The sequence below is a fragment of the Ahaetulla prasina genome, chromosome 4 (genome assembly GCF_028640845.1).
Source record: "Ahaetulla prasina isolate Xishuangbanna chromosome 4, ASM2864084v1, whole genome shotgun sequence".
Classification (NCBI taxonomy): domain Eukaryota; kingdom Metazoa; phylum Chordata; class Lepidosauria; order Squamata; family Colubridae; genus Ahaetulla; species Ahaetulla prasina.
The window spans coordinates 144,207,078-144,220,434 of NC_080542.1; the positions used below are offsets into that span (position 1 = coordinate 144,207,078).

Here is a 13,357-nt window from a genome sequence, read left to right on the forward strand (position 1 = left end):
TGGATAAATGGATGGATGGATGATGGACTGAAGAATGGACAGACAGACAGACATAGGCAGGCAGGCAGGCAGGCAAAAGAAATGGATGATAGAAATAGATGAAAGGGGGAATGAATGGATGTAGATAGAGGGGGGGATGGATGGATGATGGACGGACGAATGGACAGAATGAAAGACAGATGAGATAGATAGATAGATAGATAGATAGATAGATAGACAGACAGACAGACAGACAGACAGACAGACAGACAGACAGATAGCACTCAACACTTATATACTGCTTCCTAGTGCCTTACAGCCCTCCCGAAGCAGTTTACAGAGTCAGCATTTTGGCCAGTGGTGGGATTAATTTTTTTTTTACTGCCGGTTCTGTGGGCACGGCTTGGTGGGCATGGCATGGCAGGGGAAGGATACTGTAAAATCTCCATTCTCATTTCTCATCCCACTCCAGGGGAAGGATACTGCAAAATCCTCATTTCCTCCCAATCAGATGGGACTTGGGAGGCAGAGAATAGATGTGGGTGGGGCCAGTCAGAGGTGGTATTTACCGGTTCTCCGAACTACTCAAAATTTCCGCTACCGGTTCTCCAGAACTGGTCAGAACCTGCTGAAACCCACCTCTGATCTTGCCCCCAACGATCTGGCTCCTCATTTTACTGACCTCAGAAGGATTTTTATTTACTTATTTTTATTTATTTTATTCTTTTATTTTTCGTAGCAGATATAAGTATAAACATAATTATGAATACATGGAATGGATACATATAAAAGGGAACATTAGGACAGGGACAGTAGGCACGCTGGTGCGCTTATGCACGCCTCTTAGAGACTTCTTAGAAATGGGTGTCAAAGGCTGAATCAGGATCGAACTCCTGGCAGTGAGCAGAGTTAGTCTTCATGACTGCATTCTAACCACTGTGCCACCACAGCTCTTAAGTTAGTTGTTAAGCAAATACCTACAGCCGTTAAGTGAATCATGTAGTGAATTAAGTGAATTCAGCTTCCTCCGTTCATTTTGCTTGATGGAAGCCTGCTGGGAAGGTCACAAATGACAATCATATGATCTTGGCATGCTCCAGCTTTTATAACATGAATTTTGATCAGGTTGACTGCAGGGACATGTTGTCAGTCACTTTTTTCAGTGCCGTTCTAGCTTTGAACATTTGATAAATGAGTTATTGCAATTCAAGGGCTCATCTGTACATGATTCGATGCACTTCATGAATCCAGAAACCAGTTTAATTTAATTTAACTTAATTCACTCCATGAATCCAGAAACCGACATGAATTGTATACTGTCTGCGTAGAGGTTGGTTCTCCTCAGTTAGAACAGTTTGACAAATGGCAGGAAATAAACTTTTTCCTATTCGTTTCAGAAGTCCATGTTTTGCAAAATAAGAATATCTCTCAAGGGTCAGGCAGCCCTGGTGGAAAATGTGTAGGCCAGTATTTTCTCAACCATGTCAGCTAAGATGTGTGGCCTTCCATTCCTAGAATTCTCCAGCCAGCAAGCTGGGGTGGATCCCATAAGCAAGTTGACTGGGGAATTCTGGGCGTTGAAGTCCAGATGTCTTAAAATTGCCTAGGTTCAGAGACGCTACGGTGTAGTCCGAGGATTAGTTCTAGAGTCCCCTCAGTGACACTTTTATTGGAAATCCATCCTGACCTCAGAGACAGCAGCTCTTCTTGGTTAATTAACCACATCATGGATCTGTCTTTGCTTTGTTCAGATCAATTCATCAAAAAAATAGCTTCAAAAAAAAAAAGAATAGACAAGAAAGAAGTCAATTTTGAGATGCTAGGAAGTCAAAATAACAGAGTTGGAAGGTAACTTGAAGGTCTTCTACTCCAACCCTTGCTCAAGCAGGAGACTATAATATTTCAGAGCACCGGTTGTCCAATATCTTCTTAAAAATATCCAATGTTGGAGTGCCCACAACTTCTGGGGACAAGTCACTTTTTTTCCAAACTAGGGTCATAACAGGGACTCTAATGGGCCAGATTCCTCCTTAAATATCTGGAAGTTCTGGCCCACTTGAATATATCTGGGCCTGATCAACTCTGGCTTCCTTCGGTAGGTTACATTTGGGTAGCCTTGCCATTGTCACTTGCCTCTTGGCCAAGCTCAGCATTCCTGTGTCTTTTCATCTCCTGGCTCCCATCATTCAAGAAATGAGGCTCTCAAGGGTTAAGAAGAAGAAGCTCCTGATCTAGATCAGGATTCTCTTATTCCTTGTTGGATACAGAAACCTGATGGACTGAGTGTGATTGTTGGTGGTAACACCTCCTTGTTCTACATGTGAAGAAGCTTCCTGAGACCAAGCAGGATCAAGATCTTAGTTTCCAGGTTCTTCTTGATCCAACCCACCAACGGTCTCCCTCCATCCACCTCACTCATTTAGACCAACCTCCTCATGAGCTTCATTCTTCTTCTTGGCCCCTAGTTCTGCCCATTTCATGTCCCCAGTAAGAATAATTGCTTTTGACCAACCCAACTCCAGTCTTTTCATTTTATGGGATGTCCCATCTTTCTCTTTCTTTCCTGCCCCACAGACCAAGCCTGCTCTTCATTACAAGGTGGCCATGATTATCAACTACCTGGGGCACTGCATCTCCATTGGAGCGCTTATCGTGGCCTTCTTATTGTTCCTCTGCTTGAGGTGAGTAATCTCTTTTTCATCCAGCTTTGTCAATGGCTTGGCTGAGCAGGAGTCATTGGAGATGATGGAAAGTAGCCAAATGAAATGAGGGTTGCAGATAGTAGTGGAAAGATGTTCCTCTCCCCAGAGATATGGATGGATGGATGGAAAGATGGATGGATAAGGATGGAGGGATGGATAGAGGGGTGGATGGATGGATGGCAGAAAGTTGAACAGGCAAGGATGGAGAAACGGATAGAGGGATGGATGGATGGGCGGGCAGAAGGATGGACAGACAAGGATGGAGGGATGGATAGAGGGGTGAATGGATTGATGGATGGCAGAAAGTTGAACAGGCAAGGATGGAGAAACGGATAGAGGGATGGATGGATGGATGGATGGATGGATGGATGGATGGGCGGGCAGAAGGATGAACAGACAAGGATGGAGGGATGGATAGAGGGGTGAATGGATTGTTGGATGGCAGAAAGTTGAACAGGCAAGGATGGAGAAACAGATATCTCCTAGTTTTACAACAACCCTGAAAGGTAGGATGGGCTGGTCCAATGAGAGAGATAGAAAGAGAGAGAATGGCTGATTCAGCTGGCTTTCATGCCTAAAGCAGGACTAGAATTCACCATCTCCTGGTGATTGGCCCAAATTATCCAAATAGTTTTCATGTCTAAAGCAGGACTAGAACCCACCATCTCCTAATGATTGGCCCAAAGTCATCCAGTAGTTTTCATGTCTAAAATGGGACTAGAACTCACTAATCTCCTGGTGACTCGTCCAAAATCGTCCAGATAGTTTTCAGGCCTAAGGCAGGACTAGAACTCACTGTCTCCTGGTAATTGGCCCAAAGTCACCCAGCCTGTTTTCATGCCTAGGGTGGAGCTAGAACTCATCATCTCCTGGTATTGACCAAAGGTAACCCAGCCATCTGTCATGGTTAAGACAGGGCTAGATTAGAACTCCCAGTCTGCTGGTTTCTAGCCTGGTGCCTTCCACTAGCAGACCAGTTTCCTGTTCATAAAAGAGAATTCATTGTAATCATATCTTCTCTTCCTTTTTAGTGGGGAAAAGACTAGAATGCCTCTTTTTAAAATGCATCATTCATTTTTTAACTTGGCAGTTTCATTTTTCCACTCTGTTAAAAAAAAAAAATTAGGTGTGCATTTCCAAAATCAAAACTTGATTATTTTCTTTATGTTATTCTGGAGTTAATATGCTTGTATCAGTAATGGGCTTTTTGTTCCCCATATAATACTTCATACTACACTGGCATCATCTGTGCATCATGCCTGTAAGTTTAAAAGCAGATGTTTCACAATTGCCAGATCAATGAATATTTATCAGGTGGGGAATAATAACTAAATAAGCATCAACCGCAGCCAAGGTTTCAGAGATGGCTCGTATCAAGGATGCATAATTTTTCTCATCCAACGGCATAGTTGAGCCCTTGGGCTGTTAAGAAACAACATTTCTTGCAAACAAAGGAAAGACAATAAGCCTTTATTTTAAATTCTGCATTTGGAAGAAGTGGTGCACTTTTTAAATTATTATTATTATTATTATTATTTTGCCATACCTTCTTCCCTACAGTATTGTGGTCCAATATTGTGCTGTAGGTACATTTTAAATGTACCTACAGCACAATACGAACAAAGGAAATTACAGAAACAACGTAGGAAGAAATTCAGCGGTCAAGAGGTAGAGCTATTAACCATGATTAAGAGGAGCGCGAGAACAAATGATTCATGGTTCTTAATGAGATCTAGGCACTTAACAAAAGCATTGAGGCATACAAACAGGAAGAAGATCAAAGCGACTATACTTGAAGTCTGGCAAAAGTCAGTTTTAATTAAGCTTCATCTCAGTGGCACTGAAGACAAAGTCAATTTGCCATTGTTTGGAATAAAATAGTCCCCGACTTACAACCATTTATTTAGCAATCGTACGATACTAGAATAATGAATGAGAAAAGTAGCTTACAACCAGTTATATGCCTCATGCTTATAACGACCACAGCACTCCCCACAAACAAATAATCAAAATTTGGACGCTTGACAGATGGCACGTACCGGTACTTAGAAAGATTGCAACATGTTGGCATCATACGATCGCCATTTTCTTGTTTCCAACAAATTTGACCGATTCACTTAACAATGATAGTGATTCACTTAACAACCATAGCAGAAAAGATAAAATCAAGCATGACTTTAACTAACAACTACCCAACACAGCAACCGAAATTCTGCTTTCGATTATGGTGATAAGTTGAGGACTACCTGTTTTTTTGATTTGAGAAGACTTTATCTCACTGGTTTCTCTGACCAGTTTCAAATGGGAAAACGCAGGTAGTCTCTGCTTACAACAGTTCATTTAGTGACCATTCGAGGTTACGACGGCACTGAAAAAAGCAACTTATGACCATTTTTCACACTTACATGACCACAGCCACGTGTTCAAAATTTGAATACTGGGCAACTGACTCATAATTGTGAAAGTTCCAGGGGTCACCTAATCCCCTTTCACAACTGTCTGACAAGCAAACTCAACCGGGAAGCCAGATTCCCCTTAACAACCGTGTCACTAAGTTAACAACTGCAGCAGGGATTCACTTAACATCAGTGGCAAGAAAGGTCACATAATGGGGCAAAACTCACGTTAACAAATGTCTCACTTAGCAACAGAAACGTTGGGTAACTTGGGTTCAATTGTAGGCGTAAGTCGAGGATTGCCTGTATGATTTAGGAAGGATTTTGAAAAGGTATGGGTTTGTTTTTAATCCCTGCCTGATACTGAGTGAATGGAATGATGGATAAAATTGCATGAACATTAGAATTTCCCTTCATTTTCATTTTTGTTGTCACCTATTTAACCACTCTGGCTCACATTTTTGGGCATGCTCTCTGTTCTCCATCGTAAGGCCTTTGTCTTCCTACAATAGGAAATACAGAAAAACAACAACTAATAATTATTCATAGACTCCTTGGGTTACAATCCGAAAATAACCAGAGCACCATTCAATCTCCGTGGTCATTGAAAAACTCACCATCAGTCAATTGCAAAAGGCAGCTTTATGTGCAGCCCACAACTTACAACCATTCATTTCGCGATTGTTTTTTTTTTTTTGTTTACATTTATATCCCGCCCTTCTCCGAAGACTCAGGGCGGCTTACAGTGTATAAGGCAATAGTCTCATTCTATTTGTATATTTACAAAGTCAACTGATTGCCCCCCCAACAATCTGGGTCCTCATTTTACCTACCTTATAAAGGATGGAAGTTACAAGGGATGGAAGTTACAAAGGACGGAAGGATGGAAGTTTGAAGTTACAATGACACTAAAAAAAGTGACTTATGACTGTTTTTCATACTTAGGACCATTGTGGCATCCCCATGATTGATCACTGGATCAAAATTCAACAGCTTGTCAACTGACTCCTATTTATGACCATTGCTGTGTCCCGGGGTCCTGTGATCCCCTTTTTGCGACCTTCTGACAAGCGAAGTCAATGAGGGAGCCAGGTTCACTTAACAACCAAAGGTTGCAAAATGGGGCAAGAGACTCTTTTAACAACTTGCTTAGCAACAGAAATTGCTCAGTTAGCCAAGCGTTCAAATTTTGATCACGTGACCGTAGGGATTGTTGCAACAGTCTTAAGTGTGAGAAACGGTCACAAGTCACTTTTTTCAGTGCTGTTGTAATTTCAAATGAACGGTTGTAAGTTGAGAACTATCTGTATCATAACATCATCTTTTTTCCCTTTAAGGGACATATCATACCTATGTTGGTTGTGCACATATGTGTCAAATCTCAGAGTAACTATAGCTTTTCGGCTATAAAGCTACATCAAATGTAATGTTATATTTTCCTTGTTATAATTACGGTGCTGAAATTACAAGGAATTGTATGTTTCTTTGGAGAAACGCAGCTCGAATGATTTTTTTTCTCTCATTATACTCCCACGTTTAATAATAGCATAGACAACGTCTGTTCTGTATTACAAAAAATATTTCTTGTGGGATTGATTTTCAGTACCCAAACTCCTGAAATGTAGTCCTCGACTTACAACTACAATTGTGCCCAAAGATTCTATTGCTAAGCGGGACATTTGTTGAGTGAGTTTTGCCCCACTTTATGACCTTTTCTTGCCACCGTTCTTAAGTGAATCTCTGCAGCTGTTAAATTAGTAACACGGTTGTTAAGTGAATCAGACTTCCCCATTAACGTTGCTGGTCAGAAGGTCGCAAAAAGTGATCACATATCTCAAGGACGCTGCGACCATCATAAATATGAGCCAGTTGACAAGCGTCTGAATTTTGATGACATGACCATGGGGAGAGTACAATGGTCACAAGTGTGAAAAACGGTCATAAGTCATTTTTTTCAGGGCTGTTGTAACTTCGGACAGTCACTAAATGAACAGTTGTAAGTCAAGGATTTCCTGTACCAGCCTTTCTCATTCCATATCTTTCTGTGTTGGGACTTCACCACCCAACATCCCCCCAACCAGAGTTATCCCCACTTCTATGGAATTCTGGGGGTTGAATCTCCAAATTAAGAACTTGCCAGATTGTGGACCATATGTGAAACTCAAGTTACCTAATTCTTCAGTGCCAAAACAGAGAATGCATAAAACTTGCCCGAACTTAAGACACATTTATTAGCAAATGCTGGATGCTATTTTTATGTTTCACAACTCCCGTAGGGAAGAAAATTTCCAGCTTAGATTTTTCCTTCTAAAATTCCTCTTCGGTATTTATTTTATTTTTATTTACTTATTAAATTGGTACAAAACCGTACAGGTAGATCTCAATTTACGACCACATTTGAGCCGCCAGGTTTCTGTTGCTAAGCAATGCAGTATTGAGTTTTGCTTCGTTTTAGCACTTACTTTGCCACAGTTCTTCAGTGAGTCAATGCAGTTGTTCAGTTAGTGACACAGTTGTTAAGTGAATCTGGCTTCCCCTTTGAGTTTGCTTGGCAGAAAGTTGCAAAAGAGAATCATGTGACCACGGGACACTGCAACCATCAGAAATAGGTTGCCAAGCATCTGAATTTTGATCACATGACTGTGGGGATGTTGCAATGGTCGTAAGTGTGAAAAATGGTCCCGATGGTCATTTTCGGTACCATTGAAAGTTCGAACTAGAATAGAATAGAATAGAATTTTATTGGCCAAGTGTGATTGGACACACAAGGAATTTGTCTTGGTGCATATGTTCTCAGTGTACATAAAAGAAAAGATACGTTCATCAAGGTACAACATTTACAACACAAATGATGGTCAATATATCAGTATAAATCATAAGGATTGCCAGCAACAAAGTTACAGTCATACAGTCATAAGTGGAAAGAGACTGGTGATGGGAACTATGAGAAGATTAATAGTAGTGCTGATTCAGTAAATAGTCTGACAGTGTTTTTTTGTTGTTGTTTTTTTTAAATTTGCATTTATATCCCGCCCTTCTCCGAAGACTCAGGGCGGCTTACACTATGTCAAGCAATAGTCTTCATCCATTTGTATATTATATACAAAGTCAACTTATTGCCCCCAACAATCTGGGTCCTCATTTTACCTACCTTATAAAGGATGGAAGGCTGAGTCAACCTTGGGCCTAGTGGGGTTTGAACCTGCAGTAATTGCAAGCAGCTGCTGTTAATAACAGACTGTCTTACCAGTCTGAGCCACAGAGGCCCTATATGTTGAGGGAATTATTTGTTTAGCAGAGTGATGGCCTTCGGGAAAAAACTGTTCTTGTGTCTAGTTGTTCTGATGTGCAGTGCTCTATAGCGTCGTTTTGAGGGTAGGAGTTGAAACAGTTTATGTCCAGGATGTGAGGGGTCTGTAAATATTTTCACGGCCCTCTTCTTGATTCGTGCAGTATACAGGTCCTCAATGGAAGGCAGGTTGGTAGCAATTATTTTTTCTAAAGTTCTAATGATCCTCTGAAGTCTGTGTTTTTCTTGTTGGGTTGCAGAACTGAACCAGATAGTTATAGAGGTGCAAATGACAGACTACCTATATGATGCTCATTTCACAATTAAGTGACTCGATATATTTTACCACCATATTTTCATATGTCAGCTAAAAACCTAGCTGTTGAGTTCCCACAACATTAGGTTCATGTTAAAGTTGGTTAGGGTAGTCCTTGACTTATGACAACAATTGAGCCCAAAATTTATGCTGCTAAGTGAGACATTTGTTAAGTGAGTTTTGCCCCATTTTACGACTTTTCTTGCTACAGCAGTTGTTCAGTTAGTAACCCGGTTGTTAAGGGAATCTGGCTTCCCCATTGACTTCGCTTGTCAGAAGGTCATAAAAGTTGATCACATGACTGCAACCGTCATAAATCTGAATCAGTTGCCTGGCACCCAAATTTTGATCATGTGACCATGGGGATGCTGCGATCGTCGTTAAGTGTGAAAAACGGTCATAAGTCACTTTTGAACGGTCACTAAACGAACTGTTGAAAGTCAAGGACTTCCTATATTTTGATTTGAGTGGTTGAATGTGTGAATTCATTCCACTGAGCCTTTTTTATCCGTGTTAGGATAATTACAAGGCTTCTCTGGCATTCTGTAATATGATTCTTTTTTTCATTCCGCTCTAAGCAGTTTCTTTTAATATCAAGCTGACTGGGGAATTCTCGTAATTAAAGTCCACACATCTTAAAGTTGCTAAGGCTGAGAATCATTCAATATAAGCCAGTAGGTTACAAAATGTAGAAATTGCAGAAATCTAAAATACAATAGATTGAAGGAGTTTATCCCTGAATCTTTTTTTTTAATTTTTATTTTGAATTTATATCCCGCCCTTCTCCGAAGACTCAAGTGGCTTACATTGTGTTAAGCAATAGTCTTCATCCATTTGTATTTTTATTTTATTTATTTTCTTTTTGTCACAACAGTATACACAAACAATTGTCATAGATAAAACAAAATGTCTTGAAGAAAATATATATATATGAGTAAAAAATATGCATCAACTATATTAATTTGATATAATAAAGGGACCAATAGGACAGGAACGGTAGGCACTATTGTGCTCTTATGCACGCCCCTTATAGTCCTCTTAGGAATGGGGTGAAGTCAATAGTAGACAGTTTTTGGTTGAAGGTTTTGGGATTTTGAGTAGAGACTATGGAGTCAGGTAATGAGTTCCAAGCATTAACAACTCTGTTACAGAAGTCATATTTTCTGCAATCAAGTTTGAAGCGGTTGACATTAAGCTTGAATCTATTTTTTGCTCTTGTAATGTTGGATAACCATCTGACTGAGATGGTGTAGGGTTTCCTGCCTGGGCAGGGGGTTGGACTAGAAGGCCTCCAAGGTCCCTTCCAACTCTGATGTTATGTTATGTTATGTTAATATTGCGATTGAAGCTGAACTAGTCTTTTATAGGAAGGATATTGCAATAGATGATTTTGTGTGTTAAACACAGGTCATGTCGAAGTCGACGGAGTTGTAAGTTTTCTAATCCCAGGATTTCAATTCTGTTGGTATAAGGTATTTTGTTGTTTTCGGAGGAGTGGAGAACTCTTCTTGTAAAATATTTCTGGACACGTTCTATTGTATTTATGTCAGAGATGTGGTATGGGTTCCAGACGGATGAGCTGTATTCAAGAATAGGTCTGGCAAATGTTTTGTATGCTCCAGTTAGTAGTGTAGAGTTTTTAGAAAAGAAGCTGCGTAAAATTAGGTTTACAACTCTTAGGGCCTTTTTTGCTATGTATATTATATACAAAGTAAACTTTTATTTATCTTGGGGAAAATGTAATTCAAATCAATCAGAATAGAATTGGAAGGGACCTTGGAGGTCTTCTAGTCCAACCCCCTGCTATACCATTTCAGATCGGTCCAGTTTTTTTTAAAAAAACCTCCAGTGATGGAGCACCTACAACTTCTGAAGGCAAGCTGTTCCAACGGTTAGTTGTTCTTACTGTTAGGAAGTTTCTCCTTAATTCCAGGTTGCTTCTCGTCTTGATTTAGTTTCCATCTTTTGTTTCTTCTTCTGCCCTGTGGTGCTTTGGAGAATAGCTTGACCCCCTTTTCTCTGTGGCAGCCCCTCAAATACTGGAAGACTGCTATCGTGTGTCCCCCTAATCCTCCTTTTCTCCAAACTAAGCCATACCCAGTTCCTATTACCGTTCTTCAATATGTTTTAGTCTCCAGGACTTTAATCATCCTCGTTTCTCTTCTCTGTACTGTTTCCAAAACGCATTAATGGATGGAGATTATTTTAATTTTTTCTATCTCCTTCTCATCCCTGTTGATTTTGCATGTTTCACTTACCAGTATTCTTCTTTAACTTTCATTAACGATTAGCACTTATTTGTTTCTCTCAGATTGTCCATGTATCATTTATTCTCAGCCAAGAGCAATAAAGATAGCTGATTTCACCAGCTATGCGGCTTTGATTCTTAAAGAGTGCCGTTGCATTTATAAATCTGCTTTAAAATGTGCTTCCCAAGCCACCAGCAGTATTCAGAACAATTTATCTACGGTTTATATTTTCAAATGTTGAAAACATCATTAGAATACAATTTTGGAGTCCCCATGATTATATCAGTCATAATATGCCGCTCACTGTGATACACACAAGCTAAGCGTTTGCCATTTTATTTTCATTGCAACATAATTTTTTGTTCTAAAATACTCCGTCACTGAAGGAGCATTTCCAAATACCCATTCTTGTGGATAGAAGGAATGTTCCCCTCCTTTGTTGAAAAAAAAGATTAAACCAAAAAAAAAAGATAAAAAATTTTGAGACTCTAGAATAGGAGTGTCAAACTTGATTTTTTATTTTATTTTGTCACACGGTACATATAAGCATAAGCATGAAATAACTATACCATATATAAGCATATATATAAGCATAAGTATGTAATAACTATATTAATTGGATATAATGAAAGGAAACAATAGGACAGGAACGGTAGGCACGTTTGTGCTCTTATGCACGCCCCTTACAGACCTCTTAGGAATGGGGTGAAGTCAATAGTAGATAGTTTTTGGTTGAAGCTTTGGGGATTTTGGGAAGAGACAACGGAATCAGGTAATGTATTCCAAGTATTAACAATTCTGTTTCTGAAGTCATATTTTCTGCAGTCAAGATTGGAGCCGTTAACATTAAGCTTAAATCTATTGTGCGCTCGTGTATTGTTGCAATTGAAGCTGAAGTAGTCTTCGACAGAAAGGACATTGTAATAGAAGATTTCATTGAGGGGCATATCAGAGTTGTGTTTGACCTTGGAGGGCCTGGGGAGCAGTGGTGGGCTGCTCCCGGTTCGCCCCGATTCGGGCAAACGGGTAGGGGTGGCGGCGGGAGGTTCCATCCACCCGCCAAGACATCATCAAAAATGCTCTGCGCATGCGCAGAAGCGCCCCACGCTTGCAAAGCAAGCACGAGCACCCATACGCTACCAATAGTGAACCGTTAGCACCGGGATTTGAAACCCACAACTGCTGGGGAGGGCATGGCCAGCTCAACATCACTTGTGTCGGGAGCACGTGTGGTGCCCTGAGCACTCTGCCAGCAAAAACAGAGCTCGGGAGGGCCGCACGCAGCCCTAACAAGCTCCATTTTCACTGGCAGAGGGTTGCAGGAGATTATCGCAGCGAAAAATGGAGCTCAGGGGGCCCTATGTGGCCGTCCCAAGCTCCGTTAAACACCCCGTGGGCTGGATCCAGCCAGCGGGCCTTGAGTTTGATACCCCTACTCTAGAAAGAGTACAGAGAAGAGCAACAAAGATGATTAGGAGACTTTATAAAGAACGGTTGTAGGAATTGAGCATGATTAGTTTAATGAAAAGAAGGACTATGGATGACGTGATAGGAGCTTCCAATATTTGAGGGGCTGCCACAAAGAGGGGGTCAGGCTATTCTCCAAAGCACCTGAAGGCAGAACAAGAAGCAACGTATGGAAACTCATCAAGGAGAGAAGCAACCTAGAATGAGGGAGAAATTTCCTGACAGTGAGAACCATTAATCAGTGGAAGGACTTGCCTCCAGAAGTTGTGGGTGCTGGAGGCTTTCAAAAAGAAATTGGATAACCATTTATCTGAAATAGTTTGGGGTTTTCTGCTTGAGCAGAGGGTTGGACTGGAAGACCCCCCAAGGTCCCTTCCAACTCTTGTTATTCTGTTCAGATGTCAAAATATTTATCTAGTTCAGAATAAAGAATGGGATCGAAGTGCACAATCCATGACTTCTGGAGTGAAGGAAAGGTAACTTTGCTGGAATTAGAAGAGCAGGGCCTTCTCATTGTGGTGGCCATTTTCTTGATCGAACGCTTCAAGATTCCACAGAGCGTACTCAGATGAATAAAACTGATCTAAACATATATATATATTTGCCGTTTTAGGAGTATCCGATGCCTCCGCAACATTATCCACTGGAACCTGATCACAACGTTCATCCTGAGGAACATGATGTGGTTCGTGCTACAGACTATTGACCACAATATCCATGAGAGCAATGAGGTACTTCTTCCTCAAGAGATATGGCAGAAATTCAAGTACAGGTCGTCCTTGACTTACAACCGTTCATTTAGCAACCGTTCAAATTTGCAACTGAAAAAAAGTGACTTATGAGCGCTCCTCGCACTTATAACCACTAGAGCCTCCCCGTCAAAATTTGGTTGCTTAGCAACCTGCATGTGTTTATGATGGTTGCCGCATCCTGTGATTGTCATGTGGCTGTCATTCTGG

At 40.7% G+C, this 13,357-nt stretch overlaps 1 protein-coding gene across 2 annotated transcripts in view; it reads left to right on the plus strand.

The window, feature by feature from the left end:
- The window catches only part of CRHR2 (corticotropin releasing hormone receptor 2), a 168,102-nt gene that overhangs the window by 113,323 nt on the left and 41,422 nt on the right, over window positions 1-13,357 (plus strand). For both annotated transcript variants that reach the window (XM_058182355.1, XM_058182354.1), the window contains 2 exons: window positions 2,554-2,660; window positions 13,012-13,129. In XM_058182355.1, the coding sequence (XP_058038338.1) occupies window positions 2,554-2,660; window positions 13,012-13,129 (225 nt within the window). The remainder of the gene's footprint in view (window positions 1-2,553; window positions 2,661-13,011; window positions 13,130-13,357) is intronic.